Source organism: Megalops cyprinoides, chromosome 2, assembly GCF_013368585.1.
Source record: "Megalops cyprinoides isolate fMegCyp1 chromosome 2, fMegCyp1.pri, whole genome shotgun sequence".
Classification (NCBI taxonomy): domain Eukaryota; kingdom Metazoa; phylum Chordata; class Actinopteri; order Elopiformes; family Megalopidae; genus Megalops; species Megalops cyprinoides.
In genome coordinates this window covers 55,553,627-55,578,448 of record NC_050584.1, presented here as the reverse complement: position 1 = coordinate 55,578,448, position 24,822 = coordinate 55,553,627, and the positions used below count along the sequence as shown (strand labels likewise).

Below are 24,822 nucleotides of genomic sequence, written 5' to 3'. Positions count from 1 at the left end.
AGTGGTATCGAAAAAATCGAAAGTAAAGCTAAATCTAGATATAGATCTAATTGCTTTGAATTTGAAAGAATTAAACATAGTTTATCTTTGTGAGTTCTCACAATCTGAAACTAAAATAGCTAGTAAGGATCACACTATATTGTGTAAATATCGTTAATACTGAAGTACTAAGCTTTTTAAATTAATGTAATTATAATCCCTTTACCTGAAAATCATAGGTTGCAAAGGAGCCATTGTACACTATGTTATATGGGAATAAAATAATAAAATACAGCAATACGATGATTCTTTTAAGCATGTTGGCTGTTTCTGTTGTCTGTGTTTAAATGAAAGGTAACACTGCATGCACGGTGTTGCAGCCATGGTGTTCATTCACAGAGACTCTCTCCCCATACCTTTTTCTGAGAGGAAGCGGGACATCCTTAACGACCCAACTGTGACACAATTAAACATCCACTTTATTCAGCCTGGTCCCGATGATTGGACCTTCACAACAATATCACATTGCACCATAGCAGCAAAGGCTTTTTCATTACAGTAGTTCAGGTGAGCTCCAGGCACCATTGAAAATAAGCATATGGGCTCTTAAAGAGTGCTATACAAAAATAACAGACAATTATATGAAATAAAACAGAAATCATCAACACTAGTATAAAACAATCTGGAAATAATACATGTAATCTTGTTAACCAGTAACAAAAGCAAAATAATATGCGCAGCTGTCATTTTTTGGTGCTAAAAATACAAAACTCAAATAAGATACAAAGGCTTTGTAGTGCCTGCTCCGCCATCTCCAAGCCGTCACCTCTGTGATCCACAATTCACTGAACATCTGTGTGTCACAGGCAGAAACGCGTATACAAACAGTAGACCTACAGTGTCTCCACCTTAAATAAGTTCACACAAGCATATCAAAATCTAACATTTTTCTTCTACCATGCAATACTATCGGGTGGCTTGGTTTAGACCAAGAGCCACGCAAGATCGTGCCTAACACGGATTAGTGTTCTATGAATGAGCAATGGATAGTGCATTAAATTTGGTGGGGTGTAAGGTGGTTTCATGGATGTCGTGACACTACTTCTGAAAGGGAAATTCTCCAGTCTTCCACCTGGATGTGTTAAAATGAAATGAAGATGGAAATGGGCAACTTCACCAGAGGTCTTGCACTTTCTTTGAAAAGTCGCGACTCTTCCATTACCGTCTATATTTACTGCTTAATCTAATAAATGGTCTCAGATGTGTAATATACTGAATGTGAACATTTACAGTTATATGAGTACACCAATAAAAGCAGAAGAGCTCAATGACAGCCAGAGAAGGACAGAGGAAATGGGTGAAAGTGAGGGCTGTCCAGACAGTTTCATTCTCTTCACATCCTGGACTAGAATAGTTAAGAAGGGGTCTGGCGTGGATGTCCTAAATTTTAATGCAACTTAATCAGTGGTCAGACTTGCAGGTATGTGAGGCGTCTCTATGGTTAGTGTAACCGAATACAGGACATGCGGATGAACCAAGTGCAAAGGGTTTATCTGGATCCGTATCCGTAGTAGAACTGCTCATCCGGACGATAGCCATAGGCTGTGGCAGGACGCCCCGGAGTTCCTGCCGTTGGTCCAAATCCATCCCCACCCGCACTGGAGACAAATATTCAGAGATATCTGCATTAGACAAGGTCACACACAATTTAAACTAAACAAGAGGGAGATGCCGAAAACGTGCAGTTCATCAACATGACCACTAGATGGGGTCCTAATGCAGTTTGATGGTGACAGGCTTAGGTAAGGGAATAGTTTATAGATAGAGTAATGACAGAAAAAGGGTAAGAAATTATCAATAAAAGAATTTTTGGTTTTCCAATTACACAATTATAAAATCTAATGGGATCCTGCACTACTGCTAAGCAGAATCTTTCAAGATGGTGATTAATCTCAAAATGTATTTAATATCACTCTACTAAATCAAGTGTTGTACTACGTGCAAAACAGCTTCCTATAAAATCGTAATTAAAACCCAACTCAGAAAAAGAGGGGAAAAAAATAAAATAACAGAAATCAACAAATTCAACATCCCCACGACTTGCTGGGCTTCTCTAAAATGAGGAAGGGTTTTCAGCCAGAGCATGAGAATCGGTTACCACAAGGACAGAGAAGACGAACAGGCACGACAGCCAGATGTCGTTAGGACAGCTGTCCTTAACGACCGCGGACAACGAGGGCAGACACCGGTGCGGTCGCCGCCGCCGCCTTGCCGCTGCACGGGGAAAAACGCGGCCGGCGCAACGGATAAAGCGCACTTCATCTAACAGCCCCTTCCTCCTCTGCCTTACGGTTTAATGGCAGCCGCTGGCCAAGCCCAATAGCCTGTAAAATATGAGCTGTTTGCTTTACCCCTACGCGCTCACATAATGACGTGTTGTTTTTAGCCAAAATCACTTCCAGCAATCAGTTACGCACACCCGCCCTTTTCGAATGCCCCCGTCTCCAGGCAGAAAATATGTCTTTTTCCTATTGGGCTGCCAGCGCTGTCAGAGGGAATTTCGCTCGCAGTTAAAAGGCTCTTGTGGCTGAGACCTGCTGGATTACACCGGCCACTGCCAGTGATCTATGACCCCCCCCGAACCCTGCCTCTCAGGCCAGACACACACACACACACGGGGTGGACCGCAGATGGATGACCTGGTCACCACTGAGGAGGGGTCTGAGCGCAGACGAGGTGCTCTGTCGTCAACACGCCACTCAGCGCGGACGCATCAAAGGAACGCAAATATTCCCAGGGGACGAGACTGAAATCGAAGTCCCCTTGTTAAAAAAGGATGGCCTTTAATGGGGGACACTACTTTATGACGGACGGCAGTGTGAGTACTAAAACACACCCTAATTAATGAAAATCAAAGTCCGAACAAAAATGAACTGGAAACCCAATTCACCAACAGGGATTATTCAGGGCCAACATAAAGAACAGAGGTGAGTCTGTCATACGTGTCCAAAACCCCATCATCCCTACACTTACTCCTTCAGTCACGCACGCGCACACACACATACACACACACACGCACGCACACACACATACTTACATATATATATATATATATATATATATATATATATATACTCTGATCTAAGGCTGAGTTTCCCAAGTAATTAAGACCCAGCTTGTCACCTCATTCTCCAGAGCAGCTTAAAAACCAATGGAGCTTAGAGGTCAAAACACAAAGGGATCAGTGTTGGAGACTGGCCCTGCTGGCTGAGAGTAACAGGCTACAGCCCATAAAAAGCACAAGGACTTTGTTTTACAGGTTCTGAAGTGAGCGTTTGCACAGGAAGCAGCGCAGCACTTTAACTTGTTCTCTGGCCCGCCACTTTGATCTTGCTCTCTGTCACTTCTCAGGTTACAGACCCCTCTTTTATAGTGTTAAATAATCAGCAGCCTTTTTTTGTTCTACCTGATTGCGCTGCCATGGGTTTCTTTTTTTTTTTTTTATGGAAACACGTTACGCTGCTTAGCTCCTGTCAGGGGAACTGACAAGCTTTCAAAGCACACACTGATTCCATTCTCGGTTCAGGGTCAAACCCTCCAATCACACGCGGCTCACATGTATACTGGCGGAATCCAAAATACCTTTCCTAAGCTGTAGCACATACCGGAGGCCGTGGCGCTTGATTGAGGCTGCCGAGTTTTATGGTCTGTGGAGCAAGAGATGGGTGTTTCAGTCCAGTCTCTCACACACAGGGGGAGGAGCTGCAGGCCAGACACCGGAGGGGGGCCTACTGCTGCTGATCCAGGCTGATTACACACCTACAGGCCCTGATCTGACCGGGACAGGACATCTCACTTCAATCTTCTCCATTCACTGCTCCCTCATTAATGGACACAGGAGTAAGTATTGGGGCCACAAGATGCAAAGGACAGTTAGTGGCACCAATGGGAAACTTCTCTCAGGGAAATGTACCAGCATCTTCTACTACTGTTGTATGTTAACGACCCTGAGAATAATAGCTGTGCAGAACTCCTAAATAATTCATACACTGTTGACTTTTTTTTTTTTTTTTACATCTGAAACAGGTTTGTTTTTCAATAGAAAAATTACACACAAAAAGTAGCACTAGCCTGTTTTATGCATTTAATGAATTGCCGTGCTGCTATTTACTCAAGAACAGAGATTCTATAAATAACTTTTCCACTGACATCACGTTTCACACAAGTTTAAAATAAAAGCTGGGGACTGGATTTGATTACCATGTTAACCCCTATCATTCTTGGTTTTACTAGTCAAATTAAAACATTCTTTTTCCCAGATCCTAATTCCCTGCACTCTCTCAGTATACTTTATATGTATCACTTACAAAGAGCTGTGAGCCCCCCACCCCCCACCTCTGCTGGCTGTCCAAACCTGAAATAACTGTGGAAAGCATTCAGCGCAGAACCCTCCATCTCCATGACCTGCTCTCAGCTGCGGCCAAAGCAAACAGGGCCGCCAAAAAACCTTTAACAAGGCCTTTATCTCGCAACATCGTTTTTAGAATAAATAAGACAAATTAAAATTACCTTTCCAACTGTAAATTATTTACACAGCATATTAAAAAGAACAGCAAATTAATTTCCTCTACAACTTAAGTCTTGACAAGTTTAAGATGGCACAAATCAAATTCAAGCTTTTTTTTTTTTTCAAAGCTCTGGATATTCTGGAGAGGAATGCTAATACCATTTGTGAACCACAGACGGGCGGTGAGAGATGTGTTTATTCTCAGGCCTACAGTGCCGCGATTGAAGGCGCAGAACGGCCTCCTGGGAGAGAGACGTGTTTACCCAGGCTTTTTTCAGATACTTCAGCGCAGCCCTCCGAGAAAACATTACTCGACGGTAGAGACGTCGGCCCCCTTTCTCCGCGGCTTCACCGCGTTCCAGCGAGGGAGATCTGCCTCAACGTTTCGAGGCGCGCCTTGCTGAGATACAGAGATCTCCCCTGTGTGTCAGCCCCATCGCAGAATCTAAACACATAGACCCTTGGTTATGTGTAATATAAATGCAATACGAGTGTGTGAGGGAGTGTAACATGCAGGTGTGTTCTGTTGCAAGCTTCAGGCTCAGTGAGAGTGGCAGCCGCAGCGCCTCCGCAGCGTATGCGAGGGTGTGGTACGGCCCCAGAGCAGTGTGCAGGAGCGCCCCCCGGTGGCCTCACCTGCCGGAGAAGGCCTGCGGACCTGTGTCTCCATTCTGAGTGTGGAACTCGTTGAAGAACTCCGGGCTGATGGCGCCATCCGCTGGGATTATCCCATCTGCAAACAGGTCGTGAACGTTAACGCTAGGGGCAGACTTTCTGCGGCTCAGGTTTCCTACTCTGACATCCATACAGTGCCATTATTTCTGAAGGAGATCAACTAGCTTTGTGTTTCAACTTCAGTGTTGAAATTCACAAGAACATAAACATTACATCACATTACTGGCATTTAGCAAAAACTGTTATTCAGAGCGAGTTACATAGGTTACAACTTTTGACATGTTATCCATTTATACAGCTGGATATTTACTATGGGTTTATGGGTTACGTAACCTTGCCCAAGGGTACAGCAGCAGAACCCCAATGGGGAATCAAACGGGCAACCTTTCAGTTACGAGTTCTGCTCCACCTAAGCCCTGATAAATGTAATCCTTGATGCCTGCCTTCTGCCCACTCACCGGCGCTGTAGAAGAGGTCAGGGCGCTCCAGGATGTCCCCGTCGTGGAGGAAGGGCTCTCCGTCGTCCCCGTACATGAAGGGCTCGGCCTCATCCATCTGCCGGTTCTCCACCATCTCCAGCCACTGGGAGTTGTGCCAGCGGAACTTCTCGCTCTGGATCTTCTTGCCCCACTCCTCGTCATACTCCTGCAGGAGGGAGCGCAAAAACTCATGTCTCCTTCTTGATGATGCCTTGAAGATATATGCTTACTCACTACATCTCTACTCAGTTCCTAGGGCGCTCTTTCCTGTCCCTATAAAGAATACACTCGCAAGCACACCCCATCTCTACTATGAGAGGAAGGCACTCCATCCGCCATAGAAACACAGCCCCCTTACGGACTGAGACGAGGACGTTGTCACCTTTCCCTTTAAAAAATACACTCACATGCACTGCACTGAGGTACCAGGACACCGTCTTCTATTCCAGCATAGAATACACTCACATGCGCGGTACTGAGGGACAAGGACACAGTCTCCTCTCCCTACAAAGAATTCACTCACATGCACTTGTACTGAGGGATTAAGACACCGTCTCCTATTCCTCTGCAGAACACCCTGACCCATTTTTGGGTTATTACATTGCATCGACACAAATTGTGCCTTTTTTTTTTATTTCCACAGTAGGAATGAAGTTGCTTTAAAGAAATTTCCCGAATCAATTACCCTAATTTACAGTAACATGGAATTACCCTAATTCCATGTAACTGTAAATAATATAAGCATGATTGAGGTGTAAACAGTTGATATGGGTGGCATGCCGCATGGAAAGCATGAATGTTCCCGAAGTGTCGGATTCTGCTGGGGCAGCAGTTCTGGGTGACACCGAGCCCGGGATATGGAAGCCATGTGCCAGCATGTGCCGCCTCATCTCTGGCGCCCCCACCCCTCATACCCCCTCCTCCCTCTCCAATCCCGGCCTGAGTCAAGAGCCAACATCACCGGGCCACGGCCCAATGGGGGGGGGACAGCTTGTTTTAAGATATGTCAGGCCTAGAGAGAGAGCTGCAAGGCCCCATCCATGGACTATCTCCGAGGGGCACGCCACGGCGCACCTTTCCCCGGGCCCACAATGCACCACTCTGTCTCGGTTACAACACAACAGCTAATAAAAATATGAATTAATCAGATGGGTTCTGTGTTGCTTGGCTGAGAAAATAGGGCCTGTTTTCTTTTCAGTGCGGGGCACGGCAGATAAAGCCTTTCTTTGAGCTGCCCTGCACTGCGAGCCCAGTGCTACAGATTAATCATGCAGACAGAGAGCAGAGCCCCGCGGGCCTGACAGGACTCGGAGGGCCGGCCCTCAAATAAGCACATTGTAACGGGCCTCATTCCGCCGAAATTGGCTGTGACAGCTTCAGTCAATACAAAAATGTATTACACACTAACAACTTTCAAAAAACTCCGTCCAATGGACCCCCGACTTCCCCTTGACAATCAGCCTCGCGTTCTGAAATGAAGGATAATCAATCTTTAATAACTGAGTTCATGGCATTTTGGGGTGGGAGAAGAAATTATACAGTACACCATGGTTTTTCTTCCAATTTCAAATCTCGCTTAGAATCCTAAAGAAAAATATACCGGCGTCCAGCGAAGTGAATTAAAAGAAAGTGCACTAAAATAAGGCTTCAGAACATTTCCAACGGCACAGGTAAGAGGCCCGCGGCGCTTTCCTGCTCAACTTCTGCTGAACCTATCTACAATTCTTCCTGAAAGCGAAATGAATTCGTGTAAAAATTGGAAGCGACTGTCAGGAACGCAGAGATTCTGAGAGGAATATATCTGATGAGACAAGAAGGGCCGAGGCCTGCCAGACCCCAGCATGCAGCGCTCGGGCCTCTGAGCTGTAATCAGGTCGCCTGCGGCTCACTCAGGATAATGGAGGTTCATGGGGTCGGTCTTGTTACGCACCGGTGACAGTATCCAGACCCCCCCTGCTCTCTTTCATGTGGTTACAACTTAATGAGCTTACTAATAAATTCAATTAAACACTTCCTCACACAAAAAAAATAAATAAGCCCCTATTCGATTTAGGAGTAATTACAGATATCTGATGTCAGTGAGAAAGTGATTTGACAAATACAATTTTATCATTCCCGTCAATGCACAAGCAGCCTAGTCTGAACGTGTAGTTAAGCACACACCTGACATTTTAGCTCTGCACACACACTGGCTACGCACACTGTTCTTTGTAGTATAATGATATGACTGACAGATGTCAGATGGGATGCTTCAGGATACTTACGGCAATAATATCCAGAGTGTTGTCACACACCTTCCGGATTTCTGCGTTTTTGTCGTGCATCAGGTCGATGAGGTAAGCCGGGGCTTCTGTGAGGCCGTTAGGGAGAAACTCACTGTGAGAAATTAGCATTGCCTGTCCTTATAGAAAGTGAATCTGTGATTGACCTCAGTTTTAAATAGCACAGTCTGTTACTCCTATTTCAATTATAACCTTGAAGGGTGCCATATTAGGGAATGGGAAATAGTGTTACTTTTTCAGTACAGACGACATCACATGTCAACCTTTTCGAGAAAAATGAATACATGAATACACTGAATACAACATCAAATGGCTGATCACATGGCTGTTATCACAACCATATGAACGGCAGAAATGTTTCCACATTCGTGTATTAATTCAACATTGCCTTTGACATGCAGGCTGCAAGAGACCTTGCATTGTTTTGTTCAACAGTGTGTCCGAGCTACATTCCACTACTTCAAGCTAAACACCCACATCTCACACTTACTGTTTTCTGAATTTGGATTTACATTACTACAAACTGTGCATAAAAAGACAATTGTTTCCAACAGTTAAAAATGAATTACAACCAGAATGGAGCGTTGTTTGACGTTTGTCCAAATGGCTATACAATGGCTATTGAACAGCCTTTTGTCTGCTTTCAATTCACTGTTCTTTCACTTCTGACAGAAAACTATGACCCTGTTGTAACAGGGCTTCTATTCAGCATAATTAGAGACATGCACTGCAATCACAAACAGCCTGCTGTGGTGATGAGCAGAGTGACATGCACCGAGGGAGGCAATCTGACAGTACAGCAGGGAAGGATACGGGTCTCCTTGATGATGACGTCTCTGGTTGCCTGGTGAAACACCATCTGGTAGAAGACGTAGACAATCTGACAGACAAACTCGTCGTCTTCCTGTTGGGCTAGGGTGGAACAGACTCTCAGTGTCTAATTTCTATCAGTAACATTTAAATATTATTGTGAGTACCTTACTTTACAAGAGATATTCATTCTAAAAACATATGAATCTACATCCACACATTCAGTTCATTATGTAAATGGTCTAAAAACCTATTCATGATCTGTATTTGAAGCAGGCACAAAATCTAAATGAAGCTTTTGTACGTTTCTCATGTGTGTCACATATTCTGTCCCTCACTGCGATAACAGAGAAAACGTGGCTTTTGATTCTTTCACTGGATATTTTGGGATCGTTCTCCATCTTTCCTGGCTGTGTTTTCTCAATAAACAGCCAGTTTTGGTTGCTTTCATTCAGAATGGCTTCCTATGGAGAGGAGAGCTGTGGGCCCTTAACTGACTGAGAGGTCACACAGACCAGGAGCTGAAAGCCTGATCCACATGACTTTCCCCGCTGATTTCCTGTACAGTAACCGTGGCACTTTAAACACGCAATCCCTTGCATAAATAACAGCTCTTCTTTCTCCAAAATGTCCTGTTCGTGATACATAATAATCACATTCACAAAAGCGGATTGACAAAGTTCAGAAAAAAAGCTGTATGTGCAGTTATAGTTTTTGTTTAACTTCTTTCAATTTAATTTATCAAGAATATACAACATAATATTTCCTCTTAACCACTAACTACAAAATATAACAAACACAGGATCTGTGACACAAGACAGGTCAAAAATAAGGTTTCCCAGGGACTTTTCCTGTAAACAGCCCTCATACCATGTGAATGGCACCTACCATTCAGAAGCTCGATCAGTGCTGGGATGATGCCTGACTTGGCCAGCATAGCGGCACACGAGTCATCCATGGAGACGGTGCCGATCATGATCACCACCTCCAGGATCAGGTCGTCCTCAGCTGAGCCTGAATGGGGGGAGAGGTCACAGGTTATAGGTCACAGAGGCACACTTAGGATACACTGAGGAGGGTGACACTGCATGGCTACTGTAAGTGTCTTTACCTGGTTTAAGCCTGTCCTTCAGGTAGGGCACAAGGTTGTACTCCTTTAGGACCAGCTCCCAGTCCAGGTCGGGGATGGTGAGGTTGGCCAGGGTTCCCAGGCACTCGATCACAAACTCCTCGTCCTCGTCTTGCCTGATCTGGGCCGCCAGGTCCCCGACATAATCCTGACAAAAGAGCTCAGGTGTGACACTCAGACCCCAGAACACGGCGCGCCTCACTTAAAGAACTCTCTCACTTTCGGCTCTGCTGTTGAAAGACTGTTACCTCATATACTCACTATGAATAAATGTTTAGGTGGACCGTCATGCTGAGAAATGTTCCTGATCATCTTCATTAACAGAGGGTCCTTCAGTTTCAACGCTCTCTTCATCAGCATCTTTAGGCCATTGCCTGAAACACAGAGAAAAGCATTGTGGGTACTTGTGCCATGGCAATGCGGGCCTGCGTGCACCTGCAGATTGCTGGTACTTTACCTTCACAGATGAGCTGGGCGTTCCTCTTGTTGGCTGCCAGGTTGATGCAGAAAGATATGAGCTCGGCATCTATTCGCTCTTCACCACATTCAAAGAGCATCTTCATTAGCTGTGAAACACACATGGGTTCTTTAGTACAATGACTTATCAACCTGTTACATAGCTAAAAAAATAAATAAAAAAACAAATTAAGAGAACCACCATCACCCAAACTCTGACTCAGTAGTACCCAAAGTAAATTTTCATATATAACACATATAATGACATAACATATATTGGGTACTCGCTGGAGATATGTATTTTAACTAACTAATACCAATAGTATCTTGGTTAACACTAGCACAAAAAGTAAAATAACCACTTAAACCTAATACAATTCACCCAATTCCACATGGGCGAAACTACAGCAGAATAGGGACTTTGACGGAAAAGGACATTTTTTTCGATGCCTGCTCCAATTTGTACTCTAGCTCAAAGGCTTGAAACGGTATCCTGCAGTCGTCTCAAATCTCGTCAGTTCCAGTCAGTACCTTGGCTGCTACCTGCGGTGGGAAGCAGCGCAATCAGGAAATCAAGCAGGAAGTACAGGGAGGAGCAAACGGAACGCAGCGGCTCTAAATATGATCCGTCGTCATCGTCGGCTGATTTCACATTAAACAGGAAAGCATTAAAAAGGCAGCGCGGGCTGTGAAGAGGCAGCACTGTGCAATCAGACAGGTCCCATATTGAGTATCGGATACCAGGGTCCCAGGCCCGAAATCACCGCGTCTAGACTCTCTGGCACCTGACTTTACTTATTTACCAGCGACGGGAGGCTGAGACCCCCCCCCACACACACACACCCCCTCCTTCCCAGAGCGCACCTCTCCACCTCTCCAACATCTTTGAGTGATTACCCAGAGGACCCTTTCCATTGTGGAGGAATTTGTCCCCGTGACCAGCTGCTCCCCCCAGCCTGCTCGTTTGATCTGGCTGTTTCACTGAGTGCCGGACAGGGGCATAGGGGCCACACGAGGGAGGCCCGGGACACCTCATTCCGGGGCGCTCTGGCCTGCACATCAAAAAGCCCGGGATCAGCCGGGGGGGTGGGGGGTGGGAGAGGACCAGGGCAGGGGTAAGGGCAGGGGTAAGGGCAGGGGCACGGCCGGTCACCTATGACATCAGACCTCAGGTGTGCTCACCCGTTGGCTGAATTATCAACTATGAAATCCTCTTTTTAATGAGCATCTGGATGGCATTTTCACCAAACCAAAAAAAAACATTTTTAAGTTCCCAACAATGAACAATGTTGTTTCTCTGAAATGGCAACCAGATAAACACTCTTGACCCCGCAACCCCTCTGTCCTAATTGATTCCAATCAGTCAGGTGGGTCGGGTTGAAATATATCATTAGCACACACGCCTGCCATGCTTGTCAATGCTATGAGGAAGAGCAGGGCCCGTGCTGACCAGCGCCTGTCAAAATCGCAGACCGCACAGGCACATTTGCAGCTGGGGCTCTTTCCGCAAAGCTAACGACCCATGAGCCGCTATCTGCCACTTGCCATTGCTCTCGGCCTGTCTACTTGCTGTGCTTCACCAAGCATTGCAAGCTGTGCCAGCCTTGCTCCTCACAGTCCCTGCGACTGAAGTAGGTCATTCCGAAATCATCTGTATCCCCCAACACGGGCTGTTTTCACAGTACTCAGCTGGATACATAGTGAGCATGCCATGACATGTTTCATACAACACACTGGACTGATTTATAACAACAGCGTGTTATTTCATAAATCGGATACCTTAACATCTTCATGAAGAAATATGACAGGCTAAGAGCTGCATTGCTGTGCTCAGAAAAACAGGCACCCCTTTTGTTATTTACTTAGACAGTATAACTATTATATTATGAAATACTTCCTTACTGAAAATATGAAAGTGTAAAGCTTTGAACCTGTCAATACTCCTAGCTAATACACATGGTTGTACCCATGCCCTACGATTAGTTCACAAATAAACGGTCTTTCTTCTGTATGCAATCAACATGTATCGTTTATGACGAGTCCATGAAGCTAGGCAGTCAGCCAATGTTTTAAAGTGTTCAATAAGTAATTGAACTGTGGGTTTGTAGGCTGCCAGTGAATATACACTGTCTCAGAGTATACAAATTCATTTTATCTGTGGTATATGTAAGATTACCAGGCCCTGATACTCCTGACACTTTGAAATGTAGCAATTAGGTTATATACAGTATGTCTAGTTAAAGAATGCAGCCCCAGTAGATTCACTTGCATCTCACACACCTAGCTTTCATTTAGAATACAGCCCATTATATGACTTTCCTTCAAAATCCAGCCCATTTTATGACTTTCCTTTACAACTGTCCATTTCATGTTTTTTTTCTCTTGAGTACAGCCCATTTCACTGCTTTCCTCAATAGCCCAGAGCAAGATCACATCTCTCATGACCTGCATTTCAATTCAGCAAGAGCTTGCTGTGTAAGACAAATGTAGCAGCAGATGGCTTTTGCGAAATTAGCCCGTGATAGCCGCTCATACTTACGAAATCCCCATTCTACAAATAACCTCCACATTAACGTCCTAAAGTTTCACAGACATAGTTGTAGTGACTATTGCTATGTGCCGAGCAAACACTCCATGTTCATGCAGATAAATGAACTGACAAAGACCTACTTCTGAAGGGGAGTCGGGGGGAGCTGAGGGAGGGGTGCAGCACCACGGCTCCTCAACTGATCAATGAGGGGCATAAACTCTCACTCCACTGAAAATTTAACCTGAACCTCAACTAAGGTCCCTGGAGGTCTCAGCGCACATGTATCTAATTATTTTAGCGCGCCTATAGTTCCTCATCTGAATTGTAGATGCACACAGTATATTTTAATGTAGTCTGTGGTCTTACCTGTGGAATGCAGTCTGTGTAAGCAAACATGGACTTGAATCTGTCGTCCACACTGATGTGGTAGAGGATACACATTGCTATCTGTTTCTGGGTCTCGTTACCTGAAACACAAACACAGACACAATAAAAAGCCAACTATTACTAAGACAAAAGCGTCTTCAGGAGGAATTTGCTACTTGCTACATTGCGGGCTGGGTATTCCATTTCAAAGCAGCACAGCTGTTAAACACAAAATAACAAATACTGGCTCTACTGGCACATGAGCTGAATAACTTGTAAAGTAGCGGGACTTGAGACATGGAAACCATTGAACCATGGAATCAAATGCTGATTGTTCTTTCTGTTGTCCATTTCTCAGCAAATTTCAAGAGAGGAAAAAACATTGACTTTTACTATAAATAGGCCAAATCCAAACACATGCTAAACAAACTATACACACAAACGCATGCAAGCATGTGCGTGCGTGTATATAATTTGTTCTGACACGACGAGTCTCTTGTGAAGCGTTGCGTTTACAACCCCTCTCACCGACAGCCTGGAGAGGGGCGGCAGATACGGCGAAATGAGCGACTCAAATCAACCCGTCCGTCAATTAGGCCCGCCCCCGCACAGCGCGGTATCAGCCCCGCGGAGTGACCCATTACATAACCATTCATTTAGAGAGAGGAGACGCTGCCGCTCTGGATTGAGACGCTCCAGGCTGTGTTATCACAGCACATTGGAAACAGATGTGGGAACAGGGACCCCGGGAAAAAAGGAGGAAAAAAAAAAAAAAAAACGCTTCTTCGTTTAATTGGCAAAACAGGAGGAAGCATAAATTTTACTGCCATTAATAAGTTGAAGCAAGGCTGCGCGGTTTGAGCGCGCCCCGATGGCCGGCACATGTGCTTCCCATTAGGGCCACGGCAACATCTGACCCACATTATTACCTCACTTCACCGGTAGGAAAATTGAAGATTCTTTATGGGCTGAAGAGGGGCCTATTAAACGCTCAAAACACTACTGTAGCCAGCACAGACCTGTTTTTTAGAGGAAAAAAAAATAGCTGTTAAAAATTAATTATACTGTTCTGGGGCAGTTACTGGAAGAGCTAGCTCCAATTATGCCTCGGCTTGATTTAAACTGCCAATGTTTGTAAAAATTACGCCAGTCGTATTAATGGCATCTGGGTCATTTTAGAGTTAATAGTATTTTGTGTTTGTAAACAGGAATGCTAGTTAATTTTCCTAAAACTGGAAGTAATGTAATTTTGTCTTTAAGACCTGCTGAATCAAGTGAATGATGAACTCCTAGAGTTCATGTTACATATGATTTTACAGTCCGTAAATTTGGAGTAAACACATATTTCGGCACTTAATTAAAACGCTCTGCATTTCTGTCATCGGAGCGGAGGTTGCACGATCCTCAGAGCCTGGCGGTGACTCCCGGAAGACCGGCAGATGATAAGAGAGGTGATTTGCAGCGAAACGTCTCTTTAATGTTGTCTTCAGAGCGGGACCCCTGGGGGTGCCTGGATAGGGAGGAATGGCAGTAATCCCTCAGGTTAACAGTACCCCATGCAGGGAGATAACGCAGGATTCTCCACACTGATTATCCAGAACTAGCAATAGATTTATGGCCTCACATTAACTCCCTCTGTACATTAAACTCTCCATTGACTGAAGCTCTCCCATTGAGGCAGGGTCCTAGCTCAGGTCAGCTTCCCACTGTGTTTGGATGTGCGCGCTGAATGAGATGGGAGAGGAACATCACACAAATCACACATATAACAGTAATTATGAAGCAGTGCCTTTGAATAATTATCAACAAAATTACTGATTAATTTTTTCCCCTACAGTACACATATACAATACAATATTCAATTGCTGGAATGATAAAATATTTTGGTTATAGTGGTGCAGACTGGATGTAATTCAGCAAGGAAAATGGCAAAGTAATCACACGCACTAGCATCCCTTCATGGTCACTGTCACCCTGAGTATTACCATCTATGTGATTCCTGAAAAGACGTGTCACTGTCTACCTTTATCAATAAACCCTTTCAAATTGAATGGAACTGGGATAAAGAATGCAGTACATATATAGGCATACACACACACACACACACACACAAAGGCAGGTCATATGTTCCAATCTAATTTGGCTGAAAAACCTCTGACAAAAGTATTTTTTCAAAATGACACACAACTGTTAATACTCTACTTGTTTCAGTTTCACCCGTTACCCAAGAGGAGCAAAGAAGGTCTGTTGAGATCATTCTTGGAAATGACTTTTTGACCACCCTGTGTAATGTATTTGTTCTGCATAGCAATGGGGATACACTGCATACGGAATATCTACAGGTAATTCTATACAGCAGCTTTTTTTTTTTTTTTTTTAGGAATATCTGTTTTTTTTCTAGGTGCTGCTTGCTTACTTTCATTTTTTTACTGCAGGTGTTCCAACCATTCTTTTGTTAATGGTGACCAGTTGCAAACAATCAGGCACATCTACAAATCAGAGGTTTAAATGCACATATTTTTAAATAATGTCTGTCATAATTTTGCCTATGTTCTTTTTAACTGTAACCATGCTAGTACTAGTTATGCCTTCTCCTTCATCCCAAATACATGGCCTTGGACACCAGGAAGTTTGCTTGCATGTAATGTGATCTAAAGTGCATGGAACTCTGGGAAAGATCTGAGTAAGACAGCAGTAAAGAGTCCCACTCTGTCTTTTCGCCTAAAATGAAACGGTTAATGGCCCTAGGCAGCCTGGGAGAATTACTATTACTGCTTTCAACTGCAGAGCCAGTAAAGCTGAGGACCCAAATGTCATCATCAGGCAGACGTCAGCCGCGAACGACCTCTTAAACCAGATCACACACGTTTATTTTCACCCAGTGACAAGGAAGTAATCACGGAGAGGGAGAGATTTAAAGCGAGCAGTCTGCAGTTACGTGTTAATTGCAGAGACAGGCCGGTCGCGCAAGAGTAACCTCGCCGCTAAAACGGACCATTAATGACGAGGATCCAGAGAGGAAAAGGTTAAAGAGAGCGTCAGTCAGCATTCTCAAAGGCCCTGAGCTTCCACTGCCCAGCCCTGGAAAAACAACATTTATTTTAGGCCCAAAGTGTTATTCAAACAAATACATTATATTAATTATGTGGGATACCCGACACCCTCAAGAGACGCTTCAAAGGGAGATCAATCTGGTAACGCCAAATTACCCATAAATGACTGCGCCAATCATATACAGTATTTAATTTCAGGAAACAATTTCTTTAATGGCTGCACGGGACAGCTTGCATCCAGAGTTTCATAAAACCTTCAAGGACCTGCACCTGCAGAGAATCATGGTCAAGGAGAGCTCTTCTAGTTCTGATTTTTTGCTTTGTGTTTGCAATATAAGCTTTTAATGCAAAGCTATCTCTGCACTTTGCTCAGTACAGCTGGAATGAAATCAATAACTCTAGGTTATAAACGTAGCCAGCCACATCGTTTTACCAACCCCCTTTCCTCTGCTCCACAACACGGTTTACACTTGCGGTACGGGCATGTACTCACTCTTGCTTTCTGTTTCATCTACAACACAGCTCCATCACGGATGACATGGGAGAACCATAAAGCAATCTCTAATAGGCCATTCTGCCAAATGTAAGATATGGGATCCACATGTAAACCACTCCTCACAAGAGGGATCTGCTTCACCCAGCACAATTACCGTATTTCATTTGATCAAAACCGTGCCCCATTTTGGGCTGTAATATGACAGATTTACGGTTGATACAAGAATGGGCCCACTTTGAAACTGTTCTAAAGTGGTTGAAGATGTTACTCTAATTAACTCAGTCTATACTGAAAATAAACTGATGTACCCTGATTATTTTCCCATTTTTTGACATACACTCTCTCATGATAGCATAAACTAGCCCTGAAGTTCTACTCTCCTGTCATGGTAACCTAAGAGGGGTCCTGGAGGGAAGGTCAGATGTTGGTATGGCATCTTTGAGTAAACTTACTCATGCACAACAAAGAATTACAAAAAACTGGTCATGTGGGTTTGACTCCCACCTATGTTTTGGTATTGTAATTCTGTGACCCTTTGCCTAATCATAAATGACATTTACTACCACAAATCTATTTACAACCAGTAAAAGCTGGTTTCTACACATGATGTAAGGCTGGTTCCTGCCCCCCAATTACACCCAATCATATTCCTTATTACCCATGAAATTTGACATGTGAATGTATAACCAGGGAATGACATAGCCTGGCACAAGATCTCTCCCTGCCTGAGCTATATGCACAAGCACCACAGACTCCTCTCTCTTTGCTGAGGTCTCTAGGGCTCCACACAAAACTGTCCGACTTGTTTGTGACATCTAAATAAAATGTCCATGACTCCTCATAGACAAATTTAAGTAATGTGTTGGGTTTTAAAGGTAAAACTTTTCACTCTAAAAACACACATTATACAAAGGTCCACTCATGACACCTAATGTTTAGATTTTTTCATTCCACAGATCATTACCACAGATCATTAAATTTGCATTTCCAAACCATTTTTCAAAGCTGTTAGCCAGCTCTAAAACATTTCTGTGGGGAGAGCTGGCAGTGCAACTGAACTTCAGTTGAACAACTGAAATTCCACAACCTGTGAGAACCCTGTGTTTACTGTGCATTCACACTGCGGTCAGTCCTGGGAGACAGATGTATGATGGGATATAGGAGGTGTGAGACTGTACCTAGCAGCGTGGTGAGCTTTGGCAGCAGCCCAACTTGCACCATCTTGTTGCGCAAGCCAGTGTCGAAGGACAGGTTGAGGAGGAGGCGAAGGGTGATGTTCAGCAGGTCCTCGTGTTCACATGGAACCAGTTTGGCCAGCTTCTCAATGGTATCAATTTCAGCCTGCCAGAGAAAATGGAAAGAAAAAAACAAAATAAGATTTTCCTGCCTGCGCCCCGCAGAATCATAACAGGACCCTGTGCCTCATTCTGGGTCCTGTTATGATGGCGTTCTCTGACAGCGAGAGTGAGTCCTACTGGCATGCACACCATCCCACTCCAGTCACTACTTACTCAGGGGAACAGCTCAGCATGACCATCATTTTGACAAATACAAATGGTGTTTATCTGTCACCTCATACTTAAATTTTCATCCATAAACCAAAGAAGGGAAATAACATACAATAATGCATTACTGCCTACTGAATAAAACACAACATTTTCCAGTAAACTTCAGAATACAAGAGAAACTTAAATACTAAAAGCTAGGACAGTTCAAACCAAACATACAGCGGTCTCGGTGTCAAAATGAAAGCATGCTTTTCTGCGTACAAATAACTGGCAGTCACAAAGAACTGTAACAAAGGCCTGTCTGTCATCTCTCCCCTTCCTCTAACCCTGTGTGTCTGACCAGTCTAACTGCTGTCTCCCTCCATTCTGCTGTGGTCTCATTTACCCATTGTGGATGTGGAAGCCATGTAAAAGTCTGTCCTCAATTAAGCTGTTGTTTCACACCAGTAAACACATTTTCAAATCATGACTTTACAGTAAAAAAAACTTTGTACATCTATTGTTAGTTACAACTCATTAGTACCCAAGCCAAAAACATGATATAATATTTGACAACAACCATATGGTGTTACTCATTGGTGAAAAAACGATCAGGAGGCAAATCACTAACGAATGAGGCCAATCAACAATATATTTGGAATCTTTTTGGAAGATGATAGCTGTGGAAAAAACTCTCTCCACTTTCCCCTGGTTTGGAAATCACCAGGCTCCTCTGAAGGACACGTGTTTTTTTGTAAGAACATGTTGAAAGATTTTCAAAGTCCAGCACATTTCTTTTATCTGGACCAAAGATACAGTAAAGGGAAATGGAAGATAAAAACAACTGCTCCTAATTTGGGCTTGATAAATGCACATGAGATTGGTTCCAGGTGGGAACTTCAGGCAGAGACAGGGGCACAAAGTGATGTGCAAAGGCCTGTTGCTGTTCTCCTCACTAATATTCCCATGCCACGGTAGGAGACGGAACTCCCAGTGCTGCCTGAAAACACTGCTATGGACACCCAGTTCACTCGAATTGAGTCCAAATGCGGAAAATTGTTAGAACAACTGAAGAATAATCAGATCAAGTACTTACAAGATGGCAAGTATTTTGCGAGCAGAAACGGTTGAACAGAAAGTCAACATTCACGAGTCACAGTGCTTCACTGTGAAGGCAGGCAGTCAGACAGGCAGGAAGGAAACACTCGAAATTATGCGAAGGGCTAGGCTCACACTGGGGTCAAAGGGGATTGAGCGGCTTCCCCTTACAAGGCCACGAGCCACAAGAAGACCTGAGCCTCACCATGTCGTTCTTGTTCTCCAGGAAGATGCTGAGCTTCTTGAGGAAGGAGACCACGAGGACCAGCAGCTCGGCGTTCTCCCTGTCCAGGGTCTTCACCAGCATGTGGACGATGTTCTTGTTCCTCATTTTTAGCTCGGTGCGTGTGTCCTCGGACAGGTTGAGCAGCAGGTACAGAGCCACTGGAAACACAATGTGCTCCCCTCGGTCAGTGCATTGTCATGTTGTATGTACATTTCAGCTTGTAATTTTTATTACAATATTTCACTTCATCATCATTTCATTTTCTATTGTTATGTGAAGGACTGCAGGCACTATCAGCGAGTTTACAATCTCCCCATACATCTTACCTCGCAGTAGCTGTTCCTGCTTGGTCAGCAGGCCTTGGTACTTCTTGAAAGCTTTCTCATATTCCTTCTTCAGGTTCTGGTTATCAGGGTCATCTTCACGTATAGTGCGTCAAGGAGGGACTCACTATTCCATTTCGGAAATAGACCTGCGATAGACCTGCGTCTGACCACTTTCAGCATGAACACAATCAACTCAAGCAATGGCTTCGTCTGTATTCATCATTGAATGTTTTATAGGTGAACCATGTTTTAAATGTCAATACAAGCTGTCCCCGCTTATACAATAAAACATGTTCCTGAAGACCCCCTGTCAAATAAAGTGTATGTTCCTGAGCATAGGCTATAAATCAAATTTTTTTTTTTTTTTTCACAAAAAATATAAATATGGGATTTAGCCTCACATTTCTTAAGATATTTGTACTATAAAAATATGAGCATATTTGCACATGTAAGTGCTGTATAAATACACAGTACTGTGACAAGCACTGCCTTATGGTTCAGCAATGACAGGACATGGGGCGCAAATCACACTCCTCAGACAGGCGTTTATTTACTAGAGAGGAGGCCTACGTTAGGAAACTGCAGTCCTCTTTAAAGTGAACACATACCTCACCCCCTACCCCAGATGTTCATTTAGATATGTATTGCCGGTGAAAGGCTTGATGCTGAGGGGAACTTCAGACTGGCACTCTACTCGCTAAACCTTTGAATCTGAATCTCTGAATCTGAATTGCTGGAAGGATATAAGCCTTTTTCTTCTTCTGCAGTTCGTCCTGCCACAGGTCGTATCGCTTGAGCTCGTGCTCGATGATGTTCATGCACAGCGCCCCGATCTTGTAGTGAGTGATCAGCCCGTGGAACTGAGAGAAGCTGAGACACCAAAGAAAAGCTATTTACACAACATTTTGTTGTTTGTTTTATAGGGAATAGTCCAAAAAATACATGGAAACGACTGACGGGTTACGCAAAATATAAATGTTAAAATGACATTACTGTAGTCTGAAAAGAATGTGTTTTTCCAAAGCTGGGCTGCATTACTCCCATGCATTTGGAAGGAGGCAGGATGTCTGATTGCAATAATCTAATTTCTAAGTGTTACATTTAGCCAAGTAATTAATTTCACATGTCAAAAACCCCACTGCTGCCGTCAAACAGTGTCTCTCACTTACATTCAGCCAGGGACACTAAATAATTTCCAAATTCAATAGCTTAATATTGCAGTGGTACCAAGCCAAGAAAGACTATCAGTTTTCAAAAAGTGTGTATTGTCTCATTCTTTAAATCATCTTTGACAGCTGCTTTGGAATAGCTTGTAATTTAGTAAGTCTATAGCTCAGTTTGAAAAATGTTTCATGTAACATTTTCATACTTTTGTATTTTACCATTCTTCCAATTACAAAAATGAGAGCACTGACTGAGTGGTTTTGAAAGTTTGATATTCTGATGTCTTCTGTAATTAAATGGTTTCAATGGAGAGAAGTTAGCTGAACTTACTCAAATACAGAGTGATTTTACCTTTGTAATTAGATAATGTACCTCTTTATTCCCTAAAGCATCTTTCCATGCCTGTGTAAGGAAGTCCACAAAACCAAAAGCCAAAAACAGAAATAGTCATCTCCTAAGACAAATGCTGACTCACAGGAATGCGATCAGCTAAGAGGGTTCACGTGCGAGGAAGGGTGTGGGGGGTGGGGTTCAAAGGAAAACAAAAGAGCAGGGGGCCTGGGTACCTCGAAAAACAGAAGAAAACATAGATGATGGTTGTGGCCAGCTCCACGCTTTGCTTCCAGTCTTCTCTCAGGACCCGGGCCAGGGCTCCCAGGGCGGTTTCTGAGGAGGAACAGAGACGGTGGCATCAGTGCTCTCACAGCATGAGGGATAGGCTTTTCCGCAGCGGGAAGACACATTACGCGCTTTCCACTCCTGCTGCTCATCTTGCTATTTTCTCACACTTTCTGCAATGTCAGCTGCCTGTGAGGCTCAGAGTCACTGTTCAGATGCGTGACACTTTCTGACAGGCAAAATGGATGACTGCTTTCTGCTGTTGCTAAAGAAAACAGTCCTGTTGTCAGGAAGGGGCATGCTGAATGTGTGCAGAGTTTTCTCAGGAATGGGGCCGGTCTTCCTTTCAGAGAAGGAGAAAAAATATGACCAAATCAACTACACAGCATACGAAACTTAGTGATGGGGCACACCGATGCCCTGATTTCTCACTGCTTTCTGGTTACCGATTAATACAGCATTTCTAGATTAACAGATAAAACTCAAGCTAAAACTACAGCCTTTTTATGATGATTAATTCACACAATCCAGGGTCTGCATTTATTTTCACTTTCCCATTTCATTGCGACCTCTTCTTAGGGAGACCCCTTTTTAGGGAGCAGCTTGACCCAACATTCAGCATTCCAGAGCATCAAGATGGCACCATGCAAATAGACAGCATTGCATAGTTTTGTAGTAATCACTGTTACAAGCTTCAATACCTTCAATTAAGTCAACATCAGAAGCTTTTAAATAATGTTAGCAACAGCAGTGACATACCATTCTGTAGCAGCTCCTCCAGATTGTCAGGGTTGCGGGCCAGCTGGAGGATGAGGGTGGAGCCCCGGACTTTCTCAGGGATGTCCTCATACAGCAGCTCCACATAGTCGTCAATGTTGTTGATGTTGGCCTCCTCATCAATCTGTGAACATGAGGTCATCGATCAGCTGAGAGAAGCTGAATACTCTACCTTAAAGCCAAAGAAACAACATGGATTCCTCTCCATACCTCCATCCCTTCGAATGGGGTTAGATCTCTCGGTTTGATTGGTCTTTTTTCTTTTTTCTCTGCATGGAAGAAATGACACAAAAAGGGTAAATTCATCAAGGTTGTGTATAAAACATGCACAATCCAAAGTCATCCACATTTTAAGCAATTACACATTAAAACTAGTTACCAGAAAAAAAAATCTCTGTTCTATAGGGATGCATATGCTCTGGTCTCTATTCAATCAGTAAAATGTTTCTTTCACTACTGACAAACCCAGCGATAGGGAGTGGGCAACCTCTCAGAGTTGATTGATCAAGCAAGAATTGCTAACATATCAATTTTATTTAAGGGCTAGAGGGTGTGGCTTAATACTTACTATTGACTTAATACAAAACAATCAGGCAGCACTTGCGATGTGTAGCAGGATCATTATGTTTACCCATTTATACAGCTAGATAAAGATAAAGATGAAAATGTTTTCCAAGTATGCTTAACTTAAACCTGTCACCATGCAAAACCACACCAGATAAATTATATGTCAGTCTGAACCAGTCTGATTCAGTCCGAGTCAAGGATATACTGGTCTTTCGAACATGGTATCGTACTGTGGCATGTTATATTTACAGTGTCCTTCCCTCTGGAAGCTTGTGATGGGTATGACTTGCACGCTCACCTTTACCGCTGGGCTTCCTGCGATTCTGAAGATAGAACAACAGCTGCTCCACTTCTGCCAGTTTGGAGGGGTGTATAAGTTTGCACTCCTCTACCACTTTGCGAGCTAGTGAGGCGATGTCAGTGTTGGCATTTAGGCTTTTGAGGCGAATGCTGTGCAAAACAAAAAGGGTTTGTGTTAATTTGGACTAGACTGAAAAAGTAAATCATGATATGACAAAATACATATGTTCTATTAAATCACTTGTAGCAGGCATTTATTCCAGCACTATACTGCCATGTCTAGCTAACATTCAAAACAAAATCATTAAGAGACTCAAAACACGCTAAAAAATAACGTAATCAGCAGACGACATATAGGCATTCCTTACATTTTCTGGCATTCCTTCCGTTCTCCGAGCATTGGATCGCCCATTTCTCCCAGTATAGTGGCTTCCACTTCATACTGAACCACAAGCGCTTTTTCAGTTGGGTGAACATCCAAATTTCCTCCTTTCACTTTCCTATGAATGAAAACACACACAGGTTCAGAAACTGAATACACAGTTTGAACGGTAGCTAGGTAGCGGTCTTGTGAGTAATGGACATTCCTGTTTAAAAATTGTGCTTTCATGATCAGTGAATCCAACCCAGCAATCACGTAAAAGAAGGTTTAAGATCATCCAGAGTCAGCAGGGTCTCTAGGGACCGACTGATGACCCATATTTGGATGTTTCAGCAGCACCCGAAGACGGATGGCTAAACAAGCTACCTAACGTTAACAAAATCAGTGCGTCGACTATGGTATTTACACAGCTAGTCAACGTTAACTATCTTACCAGTCCGCTGGCTAGATAGCCTCTATCGAAGCAGGTTAGCTAACAAGCTGGCGAGCTAACGGGTGAACGACAGTGATTCATTTATTACAATGGCCAAACGAACATCGTGAGATAAGATCGCATAACATTAATGTCAGTACATTAATGTGATGTAGACGTTAATGTTTAAATATAAAACTGTTCTTCACCGGTGGGGTGACTGGACAACCATCGCATCGATTGAGCTAGCCATAACGTTAGCTATCTTGTTTGCTCACAATTGACATTCTTGACATCCATTCTCAGATGGCCAGCTAGCTAGTTCAGATAGATCTAGCTATTTACCAGCAATCTTGCCATTTACCTTTTTAAATACCGTGCATCCTCCGACTGCATCTTGCCCCTATTACCGAAAGCTGAGTTACCGGGATGAATATTTCCTTTATACTTCAATGATCAGACAACTGTCTCGTTATTACAATATTTCATATCTGGCTACATGTAAATGTTGCTGTTCGGTGGTGTTGCTAGGGGCCGACACCATTCGTCCCAGCATGCAATGGAGAAACAATTTTGAACGAGAGGGGTAGTTTACATTAAGACTTAAAACAGTTGTACATTTAACGCCACCCACAGGCCAGGA

The 24,822-nt window shown here is 43.6% G+C and overlaps 1 protein-coding gene across 1 annotated transcript; it reads right to left on the bottom strand.

Moving 5' to 3' along the window:
- Positions 1–440: 440 nt before the first annotated feature.
- Positions 441–24,720, bottom strand: kifap3a (kinesin-associated protein 3a). The gene is made up of 20 exons (XM_036521960.1): positions 24,544–24,720; positions 23,754–23,885; positions 23,384–23,535; positions 22,729–22,787; positions 22,501–22,642; positions 21,690–21,789; positions 20,705–20,829; positions 19,960–20,058; positions 19,613–19,791; positions 18,001–18,163; positions 13,274–13,374; positions 10,379–10,487; positions 10,183–10,295; positions 9,904–10,069; positions 9,681–9,806; positions 8,796–8,894; positions 7,965–8,050; positions 5,680–5,866; positions 5,183–5,279; positions 441–1,637 (listed from the first exon to the last, which is right to left on the bottom strand). Exons 1-20 carry the CDS (start codon positions 24,573–24,575, stop codon positions 1,529–1,531), a joined length of 2,376 nt encoding a protein of 791 aa, XP_036377853.1. The 5' UTR covers positions 24,576–24,720; the 3' UTR covers positions 441–1,528.
- Between the last annotated feature and the right edge of the window lie 102 nt (positions 24,721–24,822).